Consider the following 21,207-nt stretch of genomic DNA (forward strand, 5'->3'; position numbering starts at 1 on the left):
CCGTCAAAATAAGAGACAAAATTGTGTTAATACCAGCCATTAGACTAGCACCTGTTAGTCCGGTTTATCGCAATCAACCAGCAAACGAAGATTCAAGACAACGAGATCCTCACCCTAAAGCAGCCTTGCGACGACAACCATAGCCAATAACTTCAACTGACACTTACACAACCGTTAAGCCAGCGTTTTTAGTTTTATAAATAGCAACTACCCCACCACTTTTTTCTTAACGTATTTTGCTTTGCAAAATGAAGTCGAGTGTTATATGCCAATTTGACAATTGACAACCATCTTAGATGACTTCAACTTTTCACATGTAATCAGGAAAACTCCGGGAAAGAAATTGAAAACCAGAACTCAGCAAATAAAAAATTGGAAAAAACGCAAAACTGAATTACTAAACACGTGCAACCAACTAACTTATAATCAAATGAACGTTTAAAGCAAGAAAAAGCTCAAGTACACCGTGTAAACTAGAAAAGATTACATTTTCGTTTTCTATAGTAGCAAAAGAAAAACTCAATCGATTTGTACCGAAAATGTTCGAGTGACCAAAGACTGCTAAGTCGACTGTTGTAAACTCTTGATTTATTTTTAGTTTTTTCGGTACACGTGGTTTTTGAGAAAAGTACTAGATGGTAAATGTCCTATGTTCGAATCCGTCCAGCACTTGTCTTTTTTATTCCAAAGGGGATTTTTCCGTTTCAAAAACTGTCGTTATGTCTGTTTTTTTTTTCGAATGCTTTTTTTTCTGGTTTGGTTGCCTTGTACCGGATGATTGCTGTGCTGTAAGTATTTTTCTTGTAACTGAACGAGTTAGTGTATTTGTAAACTATTCATGTTACTTGTTCCGACCATTGCTATACAATCAGCCGACGCCTTCATCAAAACCTCAAGGCGATTCTTCGCACGCAGAGGACAACCAGCCAAAATTGTTTCTGACACCGGTACAAAGTTCACCGCAGCCGAAAAATAGCTCAACAGACACTTCGACGCCGATGTTATACGATAATTCTACGCCAATCATCAGATTGGCTGGACTTTCAACCCTGCATGTGCTCCTCATTTCGGAGGTGTATGGGAACGACTCATAAGATCAGTCGAAGACTCGTTTTATGCCATCATAGGAAGCCAGATTCTAACAGACGACATAATCAACACCATTCTTTGCGAAGTTGAACACTTCATGAATGCAAGAACCATCACTACAGTTTCATCATCGCCCGATAATGTTGAAGCCCTCACCCCAAATCACTTTCTTCTCGGCAGAGCATACGCCAGCATGCCACCTCTACAAACCCAGCAGCCCTCAACACTCAGTCGACAATGTAATTTCGCACACAAATTGCAACCCATACTTGGAAACGCTTGATGAAAGAGTTTATCCTAACGCTACTGCCAAGACAACGATGGACAAAGAATACGCCGCCTATCAAAATAGGAGAAAATGTCTGAATTCTTCAGGATATTACGCCACGAGGAATCTGACCAATTGGACGGATCACAGAAAACAAACCAACCGATGATGGCCAGACCCGCAATTACACCGTCAAAATAAGAGACAAAAATGTGTCAATACCAGCCATTAGACTAGCACCTGTTAGTCCGGTTTATCGCAATCAACCAGCAAACGAAGATTCACGACAACGAGATCCTCACCCTAAAGCAGCCTTGCTACGACAACCATAGCCAATAACTTCAACTGACACTTACAGGACCGTTAAGTCAGAGTTTTAAGTTTTATGAATAGCAACTACCCCACCCCTTTTTTCTTAACTTATTTTGCAACTGCAAAATGAGGCCGAGTGTTATATGCCAGTTTGACAATTGACAACCATCTTAGATGACTTCAACTTTTCACATGTAATCAGGAAAACTCCGGGAAAGAAATTGAAAACCAGAACTCAGCAAATAAAAAATTGGAAAAAGCGCAAAACTGAATTACTAAATATGTGCAACCAACTAACTTATAATCAAATGAACATTTAAAGCAAGAAAAAGCTCAAGTACACCGTGTAAACTAGAAAAGATTACATTTTCGTTTTCTATAGTAGCAAAAGAAAAACTCAATCGATTTGTACCAAAAATGTTCGAGTGACCAAAGACTGCTAAGTCGACTGTTGTAAACTCTTGATTTATTTTTAGTTTTTTCGGTACACGTGGTTTTTGAGAAAAGTACTAGATGGTAAATGTCCTATGTTCGAATCCGTCCAGCACTTGTCTTTTTTATTCGAAAGGGGATTTTTCCGTTTCAAAAACTGTCGTTATGTCTGTTTTTTTTTCGAATGCTTTTTTTTTGGTTTGGTTGCCTTGTACCGGATGATTGCTGTGCTGTAAGTATTTTTCTTGTAACTGAACGAGTTAGTGTATTTGTAAACTATTCATGTTACTTGTTCCGACCATTGCTATACAATCAGCCGACGCCTTCATCAAAACCTCAAGGCGATTCTTCGCACGCAGAGGACAACCAGCCAAAATTGTTTCTGACACCGGTACAAAGTTCACCGCAGCCGAAAAAGAGCTCAACAGACACTTCGACGCCGATGTTATACGATAATTCTACGCCAATCATCAGATTGGCTGGACTTTCAACCCTGCATGTGCTCCTCATTTCGGAGGTGTATGGGAACGACTCATAAGATCAGTCGAAGACTCGTTTTATGCCATCATAGGAAGCCAGATTCTAACAGACGACATAATCAACACCATTCTTTGCGAAGTTGAACACTTCATGAATGCAAGAACCATCACTACAGTTTCATCATCGCCCGATAATGTTGAAGCCCTCACCCCAAATCACTTTCTTCTCGGCAGAGCATACGCCAGCATGCCACCTCTACAAACCCAGCAGCCCTCAACACTCAGTCGACAATGTAATTTCGCACACAAATTGCAACCCATACTTGGAAACGCTTGATGAAGGAGTTTATCCTAACGCTACTGCCAAGACAACGATGGACAAAGAATACGCCGCCTATCAAAATAGGAGAAAATGTCTGAATTCTTCAGGATATTACGCCACGAGGAATCTGACCAATTGGACGGATCACAGAAAACAAACCAACCGATGATGGCCAGACCCGCAATTACACCGTCAAAATAAGAGACAAAAATGTGTCAATACCAGCCATTAGACTAGCACCTGTTAGTCCGGTTTATCGCAATCAACCAGCAAACGAAGATTCACGACAACGAGATCCTCACCCTAAAGCAGCCTTGCTACGACAACCATAGCCAATAACTTCAACTGACACTTACAGGACCGTTAAGTCAGCGTTTTAAGTTTTATGAATAGCAACTACCCCACCCCTTTTTTCTTAACTTATTTTGCAACTGCAAAATGAGGCCGAGTGTTATATGCCAGTTTGACAATTGACAACCATCTTAGATGACTTCAACTTTTCACATGTAATCAGGAAAACTCCGGGAAAGAAATTGAAAACCAGAACTCAGCAAATAAAAAATTGGAAAAAGCGCAAAACTGAATTACTAAATATGTGCAACCAACTAACTTATAATCAAATGAACATTTAAAGCAAGAAAAAGCTCAAGTACACCGTGTAAACTAGAAAAGATTACATTTTCGTTTTCTATAGTAGCAAAAGAAAAACTCAATCGATTTGTACCAAAAATGTTTGAGTGACCAAAGACTGCTAAGTCGACTGTTGTAAGCTCTTGATTTATTTTTAGTTTTTTCGGTACACGTGGTTTTTGAGAAAAGTACTAGATGGTAAATGTCCTATGTTCGAATCAGTCCAGCACTTGTTTTTTTTATTCGAAAGGGGATTTTTCCGTTTCAAAAACTGTCGTTATGTCTGTTTTTTTTCAAATGTTTTTTTTTTGGTTTAGTTGCCTTGTACCGGATGATTGCTGTGCTGTAAGTATTTTTCTTGTAACTGAAAGAGTTAGTGTAATTGTAAACTATTCATGTTACTTGTTCCGACCATTGCTATACAATCAGCCGACGCCTTCATCAAAACCGCAAGGCGATTCTTCGCACGCAGAGGACAACCAGCCAAAATTGTTTCTGACACCGGTACAAAGTTCACCGCAGCCGAAAAAGAACTCAACAGACACTTCGACGCCGATGTTACACGATAATTCTACGCCAACCATCAGATTGACTGGACTTTCAACCCTGCATGTGCTCCTCATTTCGGAGGTGTATGGGAACGACTCATAAGATTAGTCGAAGACTCGTTTTATGCCATCATAGGAAGCCAGATTCTAACAGACGACATAATCAACACCATTCTTTGCGAAGTTGAACACTTCATGAATGCAAGACCCATCACTTGGATTCATCATTGCCCGATAGTGTTGAAGCCCTCACCCCAAATCATTTTCTTCTCGGCAGAGCATATGCCAGCATGCCACCTCTACAAACCCAACAGCCCTCAACACTCAGTCAACAATGTAATTTCGCACACAAATTGCAACCCATACTTGGAAACGCTTGATGAAGGAGTTTATACTAACGCTACTGCCAAGACAACGATGGACAAAGAATACGCCGCCTATCAAAATAGGAGAAAATGTCTGAATTCTTCAGGATATGACGCCACGAGGAATCTGGCCAATTGGACGGATCACAGAAAACAAACCAACCGATGATGGCCAGACCCGCGTTTAAACCGTCAAAATAAGAGACAAAATTTGTGTCAATACCAGCCATTAGACTAGCACCTGTTAGTCCGGTTTATTGCAATCAACCAGCAAACGAAGATTCACGACAACGAGAGCCTCATCCTAAAGCAGCCTTGCGACGACAATCATAGCCAATAATTTCAACTGACACTTACACGACCGTTAAGCCAGCGTTTTGAGTTTTATAAATAGCAACTACCCCACCCCTTTTTTCTTAACTTATTTCGCAACTGCAAAATGAGGTCGAGTGTTATATGCCAGTTTGACAATTGACAACCATCTTAGATGACTTCAAATTTTCACATGAAATCAGGAAAACTCCGGGAAAGAAATTGAAAACCAGAACTCAGCAAAAACAAAATTGGCAAAAACGCAAAACTGAATTACTAAACACATTCAACGAACTAATTTATAATCAAATCAATGTTTAAAGCAAGAAAAAGCTCAAGTACACCGTGTAAACTAGAAAAGATTACATTTTTGTTTTCTATAGTAGCAAAACAAAAAATCAATCAATTTATACCAAAAATGTTCGAGTTAACAAAGACTGCTAAGTCGACTGTTTTAAACTCTTGATTTAATTTTAGTTTTTTCGTTACACTTGGTTTTTGAGAAAAGTACTAGATGGTAAATGTCCTATGTTCGAATCCGTCCAGCACCTGTTTTTTTTATTCGAAAGGGGATTTTTCCATTTCAAAAACTGTCGTTATGTCTGTTTTTTTTGGTGTATTTGCCTTGTACCGGATGATTGCTGTGCTGTAAGTATTTTTCTTAGAATTGAAAGAGTTAGTGTATTTTGTAAATTATTCATGTTACTTGTTCCGATCATTGCTATACAAACTATCCTATACAATAGCAACTAAAGTTCTCCCCCATGAAAACCTAACGGCGTACAACTCGTGTCGCCTGATATCTCTGGAAAAAACTCCAGGGGTACGGCCCATTGGTATAAGCGAAGTTCTGAGAAGAATAATTGGCAAAACAATCACCCAATGTATTAAATCAGACCTTAAAAATCTCGGAAAAAAAATCCAACTCTGCTTAGGCCAGAAGTGTGGAATCGAATATGCTATCCACAGCTTGAGGAACGAGTTTGAAAAAATTGGAAACGGACGCCATACTACTTATTGATGCAGAAAATGACTTCAACTCGCTCAAAAGAGACCTTGCTCTAAAAAATGTAGAAATCCTTTGTCCGGCGCTACATCTTGCACTGGCCAACTCATATAATCATCCCTCAAATGTATATGTCAATAGCACGGTCTTGACATCTACCGAAGGCACAACTCAAGCTGAACCTCTAGCAATGGCTTTGTACGTAATTGGGATAATCCCACTGATTGAGCTCCTGCAAAAATCAAATGTCACTCAAAAATTGTACGCAGATGATGGAAGCGCTGCAGGTGATCTTAGGAGTCTCCGCGCAATACTGGACAACCTGGATGTGCACGGAAAGGCTTTCGGATACAATCTGAAGCGTTCCAAGTGTTAACTCATAGTAAAAGAAAACCGTGGTGACAGCGCCATAAAAGTATTCGAAGGCACAAATATTACAATGGTAGACGGTTTTAGAGTCCTTGGACTGGTTATAGGAATACCATCAGCATGCCATAAATACATGGAAAGCCAAATTGAAAAGACAGCTAACCTAACTGAAAAGCTTTCTAAAAAGCTAAAACATCACCACAAAATGCGTACTCCTGCTACACAAAGGGAGTTCAAAATAAATTAAGCTTTCTCACCAGAACAACTCCGGAAGAGTTTAAGAAAATGGATGAAATTCAGAAAAATGTAAGACATCAGCTACTTCCTAGTATTACTGGTGAAAACCATATAACCGATGAAGATCCCAACCTTTTTGCACTACCACTAAGAATGAGAGGACTAGACATCCTCAGTAACACGGACTTATCCAGAAATTATGAGTGGTCACAAGCCCATTGTGTTCCGTTAGAGAACAGTGATCCAGAAATAGCTGAAACGGAACAAACTCTGATAAATAGAAACATCAAAACTGAGAGACAGAACATCACACTCTCAAAAAAGGCTAAAATTATGGAAAAAAGTCTAGCGTCACAGAAAGGAGCGTCGAATTGGCTAAGCGTGCTACCCTTGAAAAGATACAATTTTTCCCCTCAACAAATCAGATTTTAAAGATATTACATCTGAGATATGGATGGGAACCACCAAACACCCCACATACATGCCCATGTGGACAACCGTTCTTACTGACCCACTCTCTACACTGTCCCAAAGGTGGATACACTCGCCTAAGACAACGAAATTCGCGATACCTTTGCAACACTCCTAGACGAAGTACGCCTTGATGTTGAAATAGAGCCGAAGATTCAATCGTTGGAAGGCGAAAGCTTTCACAAGAAAAAACCACTACTGAAGATACCGCTCGACTTGTCATCAGGGCAAATGGACGCTGGGGAGGCCGAATCAGCCGAAAATTTTTTGATGTAAAACTTTTCAACCCCCATGCTAAATCCTGCCCCAAAACTATCTGACGCCTACAAATATCATGAGAGTGTCAAAACATGAAAATACCAACAAAGAACTCTGGATGTGGAACACAGCAGCTTTGTTGCACTAACTTTTGCGTGTACCGGAGGAGCAGTACCAGGCTCTACAAAAACCATCAAGAAACTAGCAGAGAAACTAAGCGAGAAACTGAACGAATCATACTCGGACACAATAAACTTTATAAGAACAAAAACAAGTTTTGCACTGTTTGAGGAATGCATCCTCTGCCTTAGTGGGTGCAAAAATCTTAAAAATACATCCAACATATACAATTATATCTGTGCTTGCAAAAGCATGCAATGTGTCAAAACATCAATCCGTTTCACACAATGTTAATTCTGAAACGACGAAAGACGTGACAATTAGTTAACACAAGTTACAAATACAATACGTAAAAACAGAGTACATAACAAGGGTCCTTCTACTCGGACATCCCCCCCAAGTCGTTGGAGGCGCAATAAACGCCTTGCTGGCACGGTGCGCCTTTAACGACAGACGCATACGAGGACCCTGATTTAGGATTCGTGATGAATGCGCCTGACGTCCATGCATCGTCACCACCAAACTTGGGAGGCGGGCGGCGGATCCTCTTCGGTCTGCATAAAATCGTATCGAGCGCAGGGTTAGCGACTTGGGCTGGTACTGGCGTTGCGTCTGGGTGTGATGTGGGTGGATCGCTGGCTTTCGGTTCCGGCGATGTGATGTCCGATCTAGCGGGAGGGTTGACGAAGTCAGATGCGGTGCGGGCGGTTCGACCGATTTCGTGGAGTTTGTCCACTGGAGCTGGAGTGGCGGACTCCTCGATCTCCCGCACACCGTGTTTGCTGATGATATTGTGTTGGTTTCTTTGGGGCGCCATATAATCATCGGGTAAGGTACGTGTTTCCAGAGAGGGCGAAGATCAGTGTCGAGTGGCTCCCGATGTGGAGGTATGGAACGGAATTCTCCTTCTGCGCGGACGGCAAAACTCTGGAATTTCTTCAGGAAGCTACGGTTGCGTAGACTGAGACGGCGGGAACCGTCAACCCGGACGGTGTGTTGGTCATTGTCACCTATCTGAATAACAATGCCAGTCTTGTCCCACTTATTGGGGTGATTGCCACTTTGGTTCTGAATCCTAACTGAGTCTCCTATAAACAGAGGAGCAAGCTTGCGTGTATTCCTGTCTAGTCTATCAACCTGCTTTGCCAGCCTAGCACAAAGAGCATTTTCCTTCGCTCGCCATGTGTCCTTCCAATGATGATCGACCGGGCTGGTTTCATCAAAAACTGACACTCTGGTTGCAAAAGGAGGTGGTGCAGGAAAAGAGTCACGAAGAGAGCGACCGAGAAGCACCTGGGCAGGCGACAGGCCGCTGTCACGTTCTGGTGTGTTTCGGAGCTAAAGCATGCCACGCATAACGGCATCTGTATTTATGTTTCCGCTTTCGTCCACATTGTCCACAAGAAGACGTTTCATGGCCTTTACCGCAACCTCTGCACGGCCGTTGGACTGGGGATGGTAAGCTGAAGATAGTCGATGGGTGATACCCCACCGCGACATGAAATCCCTCATGATGTGCGATTTGTATTCCGGTCCGCCGTCACTGGACAAGTGCTCTGGTACACCAAATTGGACGAACAATTGCCGCAACGCTTTTATCAGACCAGCGGCTCCGGCCTCTGCGGTGGCTGCGCTTGCCTGTCTCAAATCGGGCCAATTGGTAAACCTGTCAACAGTTAGGAGATAATTCTTTCCCCGCACATTGAAATAATCGGTTGCAACTGCCTGGAAGGGTAGCACCGCAACAAATGGCTCGGCGGCTGGTAGATGCGGTTGGCTGGGTGATATGAAGTCACATGTGCGACACTGTTTACGAACCTCCTGGATGTCCGTGGTGATTCCAGGCCAAAATACCGACGCGTTAGCTCGGCTCATCATCTGAGTGACCCCTTGGTGAGCGCTATGAAGATGCTGGCAAACTTCACTTCTGAGGCTTGGCGGAATGACAGTGCGGTTTCCGTGATGTGATGACTCCATCTATTGCCGACAGACTGTCTCGAAAACGCCAAAAACCGAGGAGCTGAGGAGACATTCGCTGGGGCGTGTCTGGGAAGCCATTTTCGGCCATGTTCATTAGTTGGAGCATGTGAATATCCCGAGAGGTTTCATCTCGCACGCGCTCCCACGTGACAGCGTGTAACTGGGCCAAGCCGGACCTGGTGGCGGCTATAAGCTCTTCTTCGAAGTGATCGATGTCATCGACAACCCTCATGGCGTTTAAATCGGCAATAAAGTGAGATTCGTTTTCATCGTCCTCGGCTCTGTCATCTGGGCGTCGCGAAGTGGCATCTGGCGCAGGGATCTTGCAGCCGGGCACATATGCTATCTTGAATCTCCACGGCATCGTCTTCTCCTTAAATGAGAGAAGTCGGTTGTTATCAATCTCATCTAGTGCGCGGTTGCCCAGAAGCTTGACAAGCGGCCGGTGGTCCGTCTGAATGTGGAGGTCCTTGCATCCCCGAGTGAAAAATCGTGTGTCTTCTAGAGCCCATTTGACAGCAAGGGCCTCGCCTTCCACTGGCCAGTAGTTTTGTTCCGCTTTCTTGAGGAAGCGGGATCCAGCCAGGGTTATCCTCCAGCCATTGCTGTAGCATCCCGTCGTAGTCGAGGGACATGCACAGTACTTTTGGTAGAGGAAATATCCGATTCCCGCCTTAGACCAGTCCGGACTGAGCAGGGTGATGCGGTTTGGGTCAAATATTTTCACTCCGGTTTCGATGGCCTTAATGATTTCATCCTTGGACTGCTGGAATGCGTTCTCCAGTGCGTCGTACCACCTGAATCTGGTCTTTGGAGAGAATAATGGCTTAAATGGGGTCCTGAGTGCTGTCAACTGCGCGTAGTGTGACACTTGGTTGACGAGTCCAAACCAAGCACGTATGTCAGAGATGTTTGTAGGTCGCGGAAAATTCTTTATGGCGTCCAGATACTTTGGCAGTGGTTTCACATCGTCATCTGTAATAAGGAAGCCGGCAAATTCAACGACACGCTCGCAAAACTGGAACTTCTTTGGATTTATGATGATTCCGCTGTTACCAATTAGCGTCAGATAGTCAATAACTCTCCACCAATATACTTCGAGCAACTCGTCCCATAATAGTGCGTCGTCCACGCATTTAGTCTTCCTGGGGATGGAGGCTATAATATTGTCATAGCATTGGTTATAGCCATCCCCCGAGGCCAGGTAACCTTGAGGTGCCACTTTGTATCGGTATCTGCCGTATTCCGTGATAAAGGTAGTAAGATGCCGATCCTCCTCAGCGAGTGGAACTGAGTGGTAGCCATTCCAGGCATCAGTCTCAGTTCTCCATGTGCCCGCCGGTATGTAACAGTCGCCTACTTCGTTCACATATGAGGCTTAAGAAAAATAGGCCGTATAACCATTGGCTCAAGAGTCAGGGACACTATCTCTTGTGTTTTTCTACCTCAAAACGGTCGGAGCCAATTCGGTTCGCTTGCGACATGAGACTAGAACCCGTTACAGCTTAAAGGCTACTACCAAAATATCCCCCCACTCTAGAAAATAAGAACGTCCCCATACTTAGGTCTCAAAATACACAAAATACACGAACGCCGTTAAAAACAGGGTCGGAACAATCCGTTAAGTTACTTTTTATTGGACAGTGGAATTTTGATCCATTTCAGATGGATCAACCTAAAACTCGCCTTATCTCAACATAACAATCATAAAACACGCTCGAGAAAATTAAATTAGGGACTCACATGTTGATGCACTCGAGTACAAGGAGTAATCAAATTGAAAAGCAACTCGAGAATTGGATAAAATAACTAGATAAGTTCAATACTAATCAGTTTTGATAACAGAAGTAAATTCTGACTCTAGAATTGGAGTTTTTGTATGAACCATTGGGACACTCAAGCTGTCCACCTTTCCATTGAAGGCTGACTCTGGTTCGTTTCGAATAGTTGTTCTCTCTTCTTTTGATTATCTCTCCTCCTCTTTCAGGATGAGACAGCTCTACTCGTGTCTTATTTTGTATCTGGAAATTGCGAATAGCAATTTCCTGCTGTTTTCTTAAGTATTTTCCCGCAATTGTAAATTCGGTCGTTCTGATTTTTCACTTTGTGTTTTCAGTTGGTGCGAGAAAACTGAGCATGACAGGCTCCATTCGAAATTTTGAAAATAAAAACTTCACTCCAAAATTACGTATTTTCGTGTCCCTCAAGGTCAAACTTCCAGATATGACCGACTGGCACATACTCCCCGGACTCAAGATCGATGTCCTCATCGCGTGCTGTCTCTGTCAGTGAGTCCCCAGAAGCCCGAATGTCACTCAAGCTACAGTGCCAGTGGTCATTTACAGAAGTTTGCAGCAGACTTAAGTTTATCTACCTTCCAAAATTCACAACCATATAAAATTTTCACACTATCGCTAAACAGCGATCAAAATCTGCACACACCTGCGCCTATGAATTCTCGCTTTTTAAGCTGGTAATTTAAAATTTCTTTTGTCCTATTTCAATCAGGAAATTGTCATGCAGCACTTTGATTCATATAATAGATCTAGCATATTAATAACAAAATCTCATTTTTTAAAATTTCTTTTTCGTGAACCCAGATTTCATCCGAGTTCACCCTCGAGCCCCCTCCCTCTCAAGACTCAAGACTCTAGAATTTTCCTTTTGAGCCACCGGGTCACCTCGTGTTCTTCGCCCTCGAGGTACCCGACCCAGATATATTTGACACTGTGATCTGTTTCAATAGTGCCTCTTCGTCATCGGAGCTGATCACAATCTCCTCCCAGGCCTTCAGCTGTTCATAGGATCGCATCCACTCCCTTTGCTCTTGCATTCTCTTCCCTTGATTCGGTAAGCTCTTCACCTTCGACTCCCGGTTCAAACAGAAGGAATTGTGAAGACTCAGGCTTACATTCTTCGCCAGGTCCTCCTCCAGTATCGACTCCCTCGCTCTAGTGTTGTCTCTGGATACTCTACCCACTCTTTTCCACCCCGTCGTGATCGCATTTCGATGGGTCAGCAGAGGTCTCTTGAAGGCATCTGGTCCTATCTCGGCCTGGAATTATCGATATTCCTTTTGATGTTTCCTCATGTGATCCTTCGTCACCACATATAACCAGGATGTTAACGTCGCGCGAAACCAAGGAAAGAATCTCAAGCGGCTCCACATGTGTCTGACTTCCATTGGTATGGCGAATACCTTGCATGCGGTCTCGAACAACTCAAGTCTCCTGCTGTAATCTATCGCGTGAATCGACTCTGCTGTTGGCGTCTTCGATTCCCGATACTTTGCTATGTTTTCTTCCATCCATCGTAGAGCCAGCATTGTGCTCACCACCGAGATGGTCACTTTTTGTTGATGCTCAGGTAGTCCCAACGACCTGATTTCTTCTACATCCCAGATCAGGCAGAGATTGGCGTGGTCTGGGTACCACACTGTCTGCGCTAGACAGTGGCATGGACAATCCCCGTGTGTGAGGTCGATGCTCCTAAGATTGCGTTCTCCCGAGGCTTCTAGGAGAAGCTCAAGTTCCATCATCTTCTCGTGCATCACGTCGACTTCTTCCAAGTTTGGAGCACCTACCATGGGTTTCCCAATCACGTTTTGTCTCTCGTGGTCACTTGTATTTTCGCTCTCCAAGCCTAGAAGTTCTTCACCCCAGATTTCACTCAAGTAGTCCCTTTGTGCTTTCGGCACTGTTCCTCGGATCTTCCTCAACAGCTTGTGTGAATGATGTGACATCCGAGCCAGTCTTACACATTTAGGCACTGAGAAGGCTTTGTCTATCAATACCCTTTGGCTGGACACTTCTACCATCGCCATGTGTAATGGGTAGTGGCTGCCACATAGGTTGGCCATCACTGACCCCACTAGGGACTTCGCATTTAGAGGCAGACCATAGGCTTCGCTCATGGGAAATCCCATCTCCGCTTCGAGTCCAACCTTCCAACTCTTGATGTGTTTCTGGGTCACTTGCAACACTCCGGGCCATGACTCCACGCTCAACGCGGTCACCAAGTGGTGTTCTGACTCTAGCCTCTCCAGTGACTGGAGACTGCACATTCTTGAGAAGAATCCCAGAGCTGTTGCTAGGTTCACCGTGGTACTCGCGTAACACGCAGCCACTATCTGTATCTCACTTTTCTCCCTTTCGGTAATGTCTTCAAACCAGGTGACTAGGTCTTCTTTCTGGAAAGACTGTATCCTGACGCATGACCGTCCATCGCAGGTGTGCTCGCTATTCCCACGCGTCGAGTCAAGAAAACTGCCCGGCTCCATCTTCTTTACCGACCCTGTTCCACTCGTCATCTCACTTGACTCCTTCATATGAGGCAGGATCAGTCTATGTACTATACTCAAAGTCGCCAAATCTTCAACCTCTGTCGGCGCTAATCTCACTCGCTCAGTGACTTCCTCGATCAGGCTCGCATGGGGATGTGGACACCAGGAGGGCCTGAGCTATTTCCACACCACTCCCAGATTCGTGGTCAACATGCCGTTCCCGTTACCCATTTTTAGTTCTACTCTTTTACTTGAGCGTGGCACACTTATTACTTCCGGTGTTCTCTCGAGAATCAAACCTAGGCTAGGTCTCTCTCTCTCCACAGTGTCTATCTCCATTATCTTCTCTGTCCAGAACTTCAGCAGCTCCGCCACCTCATAGTTTCTGTGGGCACCTCCAGCTTCTAAGTCCAAGAAAGGGTTGTATGCCATCCCAATCACTCCAGACACATACTGGTACTCTCCCTTCTTGTTGGGTTTCAAGTACTCTCCTGACGAAGCCAAGTTACGGTGAACGTCGTGTTTCTCCTCAAACTTCTTGTTGTAGAATCTCCGTATCTCATCTAACTTCCGGTGGCTCTCTAGAGATTGCCTAGAACCATCCTCCTTTTCTATCCCAGTACTCTGGTACACATTCAAGATGACTGTGGAGACTCTCCTTTCCAGCGTCTTGCTTCCAATTGCTCTCTGGTGACATGCTAGGATGGTACAGTCAGTCATCATCGACATTGTCCATCTCAAGAAATAGGTAGCATCTTTCCTCCTTGCCAGACTCAAGCCTGAGTTGTCCCTAGCAACGTGCTGCATCAGCATTCGATATACCTCTAGATTCTTGCCTCCCAACTTCAACTTGTCGTACGAAGTCAGTGTCTCTAACTCTATCCCCAACAGGCTCCACGCGAACATCAGTTGTCCTGCGGTCCTAACAAAGGGATTCGCCATCAACGGTGATGCCGATGAGGATGTTCTCATCGCTTCTTCAAAATGATCTTTTAACAAGTTCTGCCAAGTTCTTTTCAGTTGGCTCCCCGATTCCAATTTATTGATACCAGCCTTCTGCTGGGTAGCCCAGTTGCATCGTTTGCGTGACACTCCACTGTCGAGCTTCTTCAGGCAGTCTTCCAATTCCTGCAATGTTTCCAGGGCCACCCACGACGGTCGGGCGGTGTTATTCGTTTTATTTTTCTCAAGAGGATCGCTAGTCACTTGCTTCCCGGTAGCCTGGTGTTCATTTGAGACCCATTCTTTGCCGACGTCCACTTCCCAGGTCTGCCCGCTCGTCGAACCTCGCTTCATTTTTATCCTCTGAGGCTTGAAGTCTTCTTCCGTTGTTGAGCTGGTGGGGATCTCCATCTCTCTTTCTACGTCGAGCAGTTTCCTTGGCTCGTAGCTACTCTTGTAGGCTGCTGTCTTCCAACGTGCCAGAACCATGGGGGATGTCTCTCTCAAGTTCCTCTCCGAAACCGCATCCGCTGAAGGACTGCCCAATCCCTCCACGTCTCTCTTCCTCTTGCGAGACCTCACGTCTTTACTCGGGGGCGTTGTCGTTATCATCACTGATTTGACTTCCTTGTCTCCATCCAACCCTTCCAACTCCTGCCTCCCCCCTGCTCGAGCCTTAAGGATATTAGTACTTTTAATTATTTTACTAGTTCCGACCTTATCCCCCCTTACATGTTCAATTATTTTATTGTCAGTTTTTTGTTTCAGAGTAGAGCTGTATTTACATTTGTCTTCCTTGGTTTTCCGTGATGCCTTCCTCAACTCGACCATCTTGCTCAGCAGCTCTCCTCTAGCTTTCTCCTCCAGGCCTGTCCCCATCAGGACAGGCTCTCCGAATTTCACCACTGTGTCCCACAGCTCCTCCTTAAAGTCGTCCAATATGGTGTCGTCGTCCACTTCTCGATTAAAATCGCTCAAGCATTTTCGCCAAGCATCCTCATCCAGAGTGCCTAGGAAGGCATCCCTGTTTCCCTCGAAGGTGTTCTTCTCCCTTCTCTCCGCACTCAGGAAGATCATTCCCATGTTGGGATTCTCGCTCGTCAGTGGCAATTCTAGATTCTTGCGGGGAGATGAGGTCAGAGGTGGCGTGGGGGTGTCTGCCCAATTTTCTCCACTCAGATCTTTCAACAGTTCTTGCGTGGTGAACTCTTCCTCCGATGGCTTCTGCTCCGGTGTGTTTCCCACCTCCATATCCTCTCCTGCCTCACTGAGAGTCTCATCCATGCTCTCCTCTCCCGATTCGGCTTCTCTTCTCTCAAGAATCCTCCTGAATCGATCTTCTACGGGACCACTCCTTTTATCCCCAGGGGTGTCCACTGATAGGGGTGATGGTGTCGCTGGACCCGTTTTCTTATACTCTGTCAGAGCCACATACAATGGGCCTGCTGCATCCAGCTCCTTTCCCTCCTGTCTCATTTCCACCTGCTCTAGTCCGTAAGGTGCCCGGTATCTCCTTGTGGCAAACACCATCTCGTCTCCTTTCAGTGCGATATGTCCTTCATTCACGATCATCCTGCCATCGTCCCACACCGGCAACTTGTTCTCTAGACCTGCCCGCTCAAGTGTTCTCAAGGCATCTCGTATCTCGAATTTCGGGGGCATCGACCCTCTCATTTTCTTGGCTTGAGTTGTCCATGAATTTATTTTCGCATCGCTGGTATGAAAATAAATCGCTGCAGAGTAGCCGATGAAGAGAGGATCCCAGCCGTCGATGAACTCCTTCTGCTGTTCTTCGGTTGCTGCTCTCGCGAAAAGGGACGGGACCACCAGGGAGCTGTTCATCCCCAGGGTCATTCTCCTCACTGTTGGAAATTCTGGAATGCTTGCTGGCAGGACTTCCTTCTCCAATATCGCCTCTAGCTCCCTTTTCACCAGCTCGAAGCTTTTCTTCCATGCGGGAATTCTCAAGATCTCTTGTCCATTTACTGTCAGGAGATTTAGGTTCCAGAACTGGGGATAGGTTTCGATGGGGCCTTCGCGCTTGCCTCCCATCCTGCACTGCAGTTGTCCTCGGAAACTGTATATCACCAACTCCGGATCCTTCACCTTTCCGAAGAGCACCGTGTTGCTCATCTGTGCCCTTAGCACCTCCTGCTGACACCAATTGAGTGTCGTCCCATCTAATATGCTTATGAGGCTCACGTGGGTCACTGAGTATCGATAAGCTGTCACCAGAGGATCCATAGATACAGGTTACGACCTCCTCTAGCCCCCGGATCATCCCCATGGGGTCCGATCTCATGGCCAGGCATAGGTCCGTCAACAGAGGCATGCCTCCATTCACTTTCATCCACTCATCTCTTGTCTTCGGGCTCTTTTCTTCACCAGTCAGCTGCCGGTTTTGCATCAGTAGGTACTGCACCAGCAGCGTCTTTAGTCCGGCAGCACACTTATACGAATAGGTGTCAATGCTCGAGTGTGTTCTTCCCATCGACAGAGGCTCTCCGTATTTCATCAGTCGGTGAAATAACACCAGTTCCCCGTGGGTTAGAAGCACCAATGTCAAGTACCCGTCAATCCGGAGTGTGTCCACGCCCCGACTGAACATGTATGCTGGGCTCAGATTGAACAGGTACCTTGGGTAAACCAGGTACAGTGCCAGCAACAGACTGATGGGCATATTCAATAGTTCTTCAATGAAGGCTCCAAAGATGGTCTCTTTCCCGCTGTACACTCCAGTCAGGAACTCCTTTCCCCAACAAGGACTCAAGAACTCAAGAATCTCGTGATCCCTCCTCGTCCTCAGCTCACCCCTTGCGTGCTCCCTCCAGAATACTCCAATCGTGACTTCGTTGGCTGCTGTGACGAACCTGCCAACCGTCATTTCCCTCTTTTCGGCCACTTCCAGCTGCTTCTCAAGAAAATCCCAGATCTGCTTCGCCACAAGTGGTGCACTTTCTCTTGTCTTCTCCGTGGCGTTCTCCAGCCTTGGTGTCAGGAAGGGCCACCTGCCTCTCTCTTGTGTCAGTCGATACACCATCGACTCCAGCTGCTTCTCCGCTGCGGCCACGTTCTTCCTCTCGTTGCTCTGCCCTCTAGATTTACTGGTGGAGCTCGTGATGGTCAACTCCATGCTTCGAAACCACAAACTGTTCGTCAGGTGAGTCACCACTGGATGATCATCCCCTATAATCGGACTGAGCTTGAGTTGCCTAGTGAAGTTGGATATCTCTAGCAAGAGGACCTCGTCCAATACGATGAGGATGTCAGCCAACTCGTAGAAGCCCCTCAACGCGTGGGACACATCCGCCCACGCCGCCGCCAGTTCTGATCTGCGAAGTCTCAAGTTCGTAGGTTCCAGCTCCCGATTGGGAGCTGCCATCAGAATACGCCACCCATTGCCTTCTGCTATCAAGATCAAGATCGCATACACAAATTGCAGAGCGGGAGGCATGCTCGCGTACCCGGGGGACGTCGTGAACGCTACTTTTGTCTTGGAGCCAAATCGTGAGGCAACGTTCTCTTGTACTTCATTCATGGCTGCAAATATTGTCTGGATGGCTTCCCAGATCTTCTTCGGTGCCGGTTCATCACCCTTGAGCTGCTCAAGAAACCCCGTCGCATGCAAGTGATCGTTCATCCCTGCAAACAGCAGTAGCTCAGGCTCGCAAGGCATCTCCGATTTTATTGCCACCACCAGGGTTAACATCTGGTTTAGCTCCGCTCCCGGCAGTGAATATGTCAGAGTTTCCGGCCAAAATAACTCGGGAGACGTTCCCTCAAAGTCCGATCCCGCCACGATGACCAGCCTCGCAGCGGCTGGGTCCGCCCTGTCATAAACTGCCAAGGTTTTAGCCAGCTGCGTCTTCCCGCAGGGTTTCCCGTATCTGGGGTCGTTGGCTAATCTCGTACCTTCATACGCGGCGTCTGGTAATTCCATTTCTCTCGGATCTATCAGTTTGTCCACCACCCTCAACTGTGCTGGAGTGCCCACCCTAATCCTGGCAATGCTGGTTCGGTGCTTGGGAGGCTCCACCACGAGTCCCGGACTCCCCAATGACTTGAGAGGTCTGTAGTTGATAGGTCCCATCACCGATTTTGTGGGTATCCCAGTCAGATCCGCCGTCTCCATCATTTTCGCTCTCGAGAAATGTGTCTCGTGAGCCTTCAGCCAGTCCACGCACTGGTGTCTACCCAAGTCTTCGTGCGACACCCGCTCAAGACCTAAAGCTTTCGCTAACTCCAGCCTGCATTCCAGGTCTTCCAAGTCCAGCTCCTTCACCTTCTCCACATATCTCGACCTGCTGGTCTCCGCTGGCCTCTCCGGTTTCTTCTTCTCCGCCACCACCACCGAGGATATTACTGATCCCTGAGGAGTTGATGACGTTGCCTTCTCAGCCTCCATGGGCGCGGCGCCCGGCAACTTGGTCCGGCTGTTCCTCGAACTGTCTCTAGAATCGGCCATCGCACCCAAGCGACTGGAAAAGCCCTCGGGTTGAAGAAGGGTGGATTTGGGGTGGTCCGAATGTGACCTGTGCCCTCTCTAGCAACTCTGCCTCCAATGCGCTTATGTGCCTTTGGAAGACGTCATTTAACCACTCCACCCCTCTGGGCCTATCAAAGTGAATCCCATCCGAGGATGCATCGTCAGGGAAAGCAGATAGCTCCATTTGCTCGGCCACGTCCAACAGCCCAACGGGGAGGACGCTTCTTTGGTGTATCTGCCTGATTATTTCGTTCAGGTTTCGCACTTTTGTGTTCATCTCCATTGCATGTTGGTCCGCTTTCATGTTGTAAGGGATGGTGCACACCGTCAGAATGGCCGGATCCATCTGAATCCGCAATTCCTCAAGAATGCAGCTCATCTTGTCGTGCAGCCTCGTCACCTTCCTTGCTTCCCCCCTGGACACGTCATTCGTCCAGACCATCAGAGTCACCGTATATACTCTTGCCATCCCTAGCATCTCAAGTGTTGCTAACATCTGCGGCGTCGCAGCTCCAGCGAAGCTCAAGATCCCCGTTTGCCAATGGGACTGGATCCGGGTCAGCACCCGCAACAAGCTGTCCCCTATAATCAGGTGGACAGCCCCCTCGGGCACACGTGGCTGCGTGAGGTATTCTACCCAAGCCGCGTCATGGAAGCAATCTCTTCTGTCTCTCTGCGCCGTGCTCCAGTCCATCCGATTGTGCCTGTGGTATCTACCTTCCGTATTCTTCTTGTAACTTGAGATCACCACACTCCTGACAGGTTGCTCCGCCCACGTCGAGGGTAGCTCCACTCTTGCTGGACTCTCGCGACTCCTTATCTGTAGCCGCTCATGCAACTCTTTCAGTCGTGACGAGCTACCACTCACCTGACTACTACCCGGGGTCGAACTTGGTGTATATCCAGGCAGCGCGACGTCCATCAACGGGCGTATTACTTGTGTCTCTAGACCACGCAGGGAGGACGCTGATTCAGTCGGTATCCACACTTCCAACCCTTCGTTCATATGTTCTTGAGCCGCGCGATCGAGGTTAAATCGCCCTTCGACCTAGGAGCTTCATCCACCTCCATACGTGACTCTGGTCTTGAGCCGGTCACCACCCGCTCTTTGGGCCTAGCCCCTTTCTGCATGTCGAGCTCGCGTTGTCGTTGCTGGATCCTTTCAAGTTCCGACTTCAGCTGATCGCAATTCGCGGCATTCTCCCGCACCCTTTCTGCCTGTAGCTGTTCAGCTCTCAACATGTCCAGTTCCCTCCGCGCTTGATCCCTCTCAAGTTTCGCCTGATCTCTCTCGAGCTTCGCTTGGTCCCGGTCGAGGTTCGCCTTGTTCCTCTCCCGCTGAGTCCTCTCAAGCTCTCTCTTCATGATACTGACGTCTGGATACGCTTCCCCCGTTTGCTGCGCCCGTGACATCAATGGTGTCTTGCTCGTGCTCTGGCCCGTGGATCTGACTGATGGTCTGACTGGCAGTGGGAACTCCCCTGCACCATGATCAGTGTTGTTACTCAAGCCAGGGTTCCTTGCCAAGTCGAACCCCCTTATTGCTCCATCCACGTTACAGGACAGCCACCTGGTTTGCTCTTGATTGGATATTCCATCAGTGGTGTAGCCTACCATCAAAACCGCTTCTGTCGCAGACTCCCGGCACTCGCCCTGTTCCTCCAACTGGAGGATGGCATTCAACATCACTGCCATTCTCTCATCCACTTGAGTATAATCCAGGTCCCTCAGACGTCTGTACAACTCGTCAAGTGTGGAATTTTTCAAAGCCGATGGCATGGACTTCCAGAATCGATCTGCCATTTCCGTAATTTCCAAGTGATCTTGAGTACTAGCAACTTGAGTTTTAACTGAGCAACTTGAGTTTTACCTGAGCAACTTGAGTTTACTTTAGCAACTTGAGTTTACTTCTTGAGGTGTCGTTCAATTTGTGTTCTCTTTCTTCAATTGAATACAGTTGGGTAGTTAATTTGACTTTACCAAATCAATCTGAAAATAACACCCGACTTTTAGACCTAAAACCCCCTTCACTACTATAGTTAAAACCCTTTCCTTTTCGTCCTACTAAAATAGTTCAATTGGAAATTTTTTAAAAACATGCAGATTCATTTTATGTTTTAGCACCATCAATCATTTAAAATATTAATTGTCCTGCCAATCACCTCTAAGATTCTTTACCTGTTTTGTACCCCCACACCTAACTCGAGATTCTTCCCTCATGCCCAACTCGAGACCCCCGCGTACCCGACTCAGGTGATGCTCAAGTAGTATTTCTTGTGAAGATGCACCATTATCTCAG

At 46.4% G+C, this 21,207-nt stretch overlaps 2 protein-coding genes across 2 annotated transcripts in view; one reads left to right on the forward strand and one right to left on the reverse strand.

Moving 5' to 3' along the window:
* Window positions 1–21,207, forward strand: part of LOC134843580 (ruvB-like 2) — a 269,223-nt gene that overhangs the window by 227,602 nt on the left and 20,414 nt on the right. The gene's annotated exons all lie outside the window — the stretch shown is intronic.
* On the reverse strand, window positions 8,557–9,093 carry LOC134845021 (uncharacterized protein K02A2.6-like). Its single transcript, XM_063861852.1, has one exon. The coding sequence runs from the start codon at window positions 9,091–9,093 to the stop codon at window positions 8,557–8,559; it is 537 nt and encodes a 178-aa protein (XP_063717922.1).

The sequence above is a fragment of the Symsagittifera roscoffensis genome, chromosome 4, assembly GCF_963678635.1.
Source record: "Symsagittifera roscoffensis chromosome 4, txSymRosc1.1, whole genome shotgun sequence".
Lineage (NCBI taxonomy): Eukaryota > Metazoa > Xenacoelomorpha > Acoela > Convolutidae > Symsagittifera > Symsagittifera roscoffensis.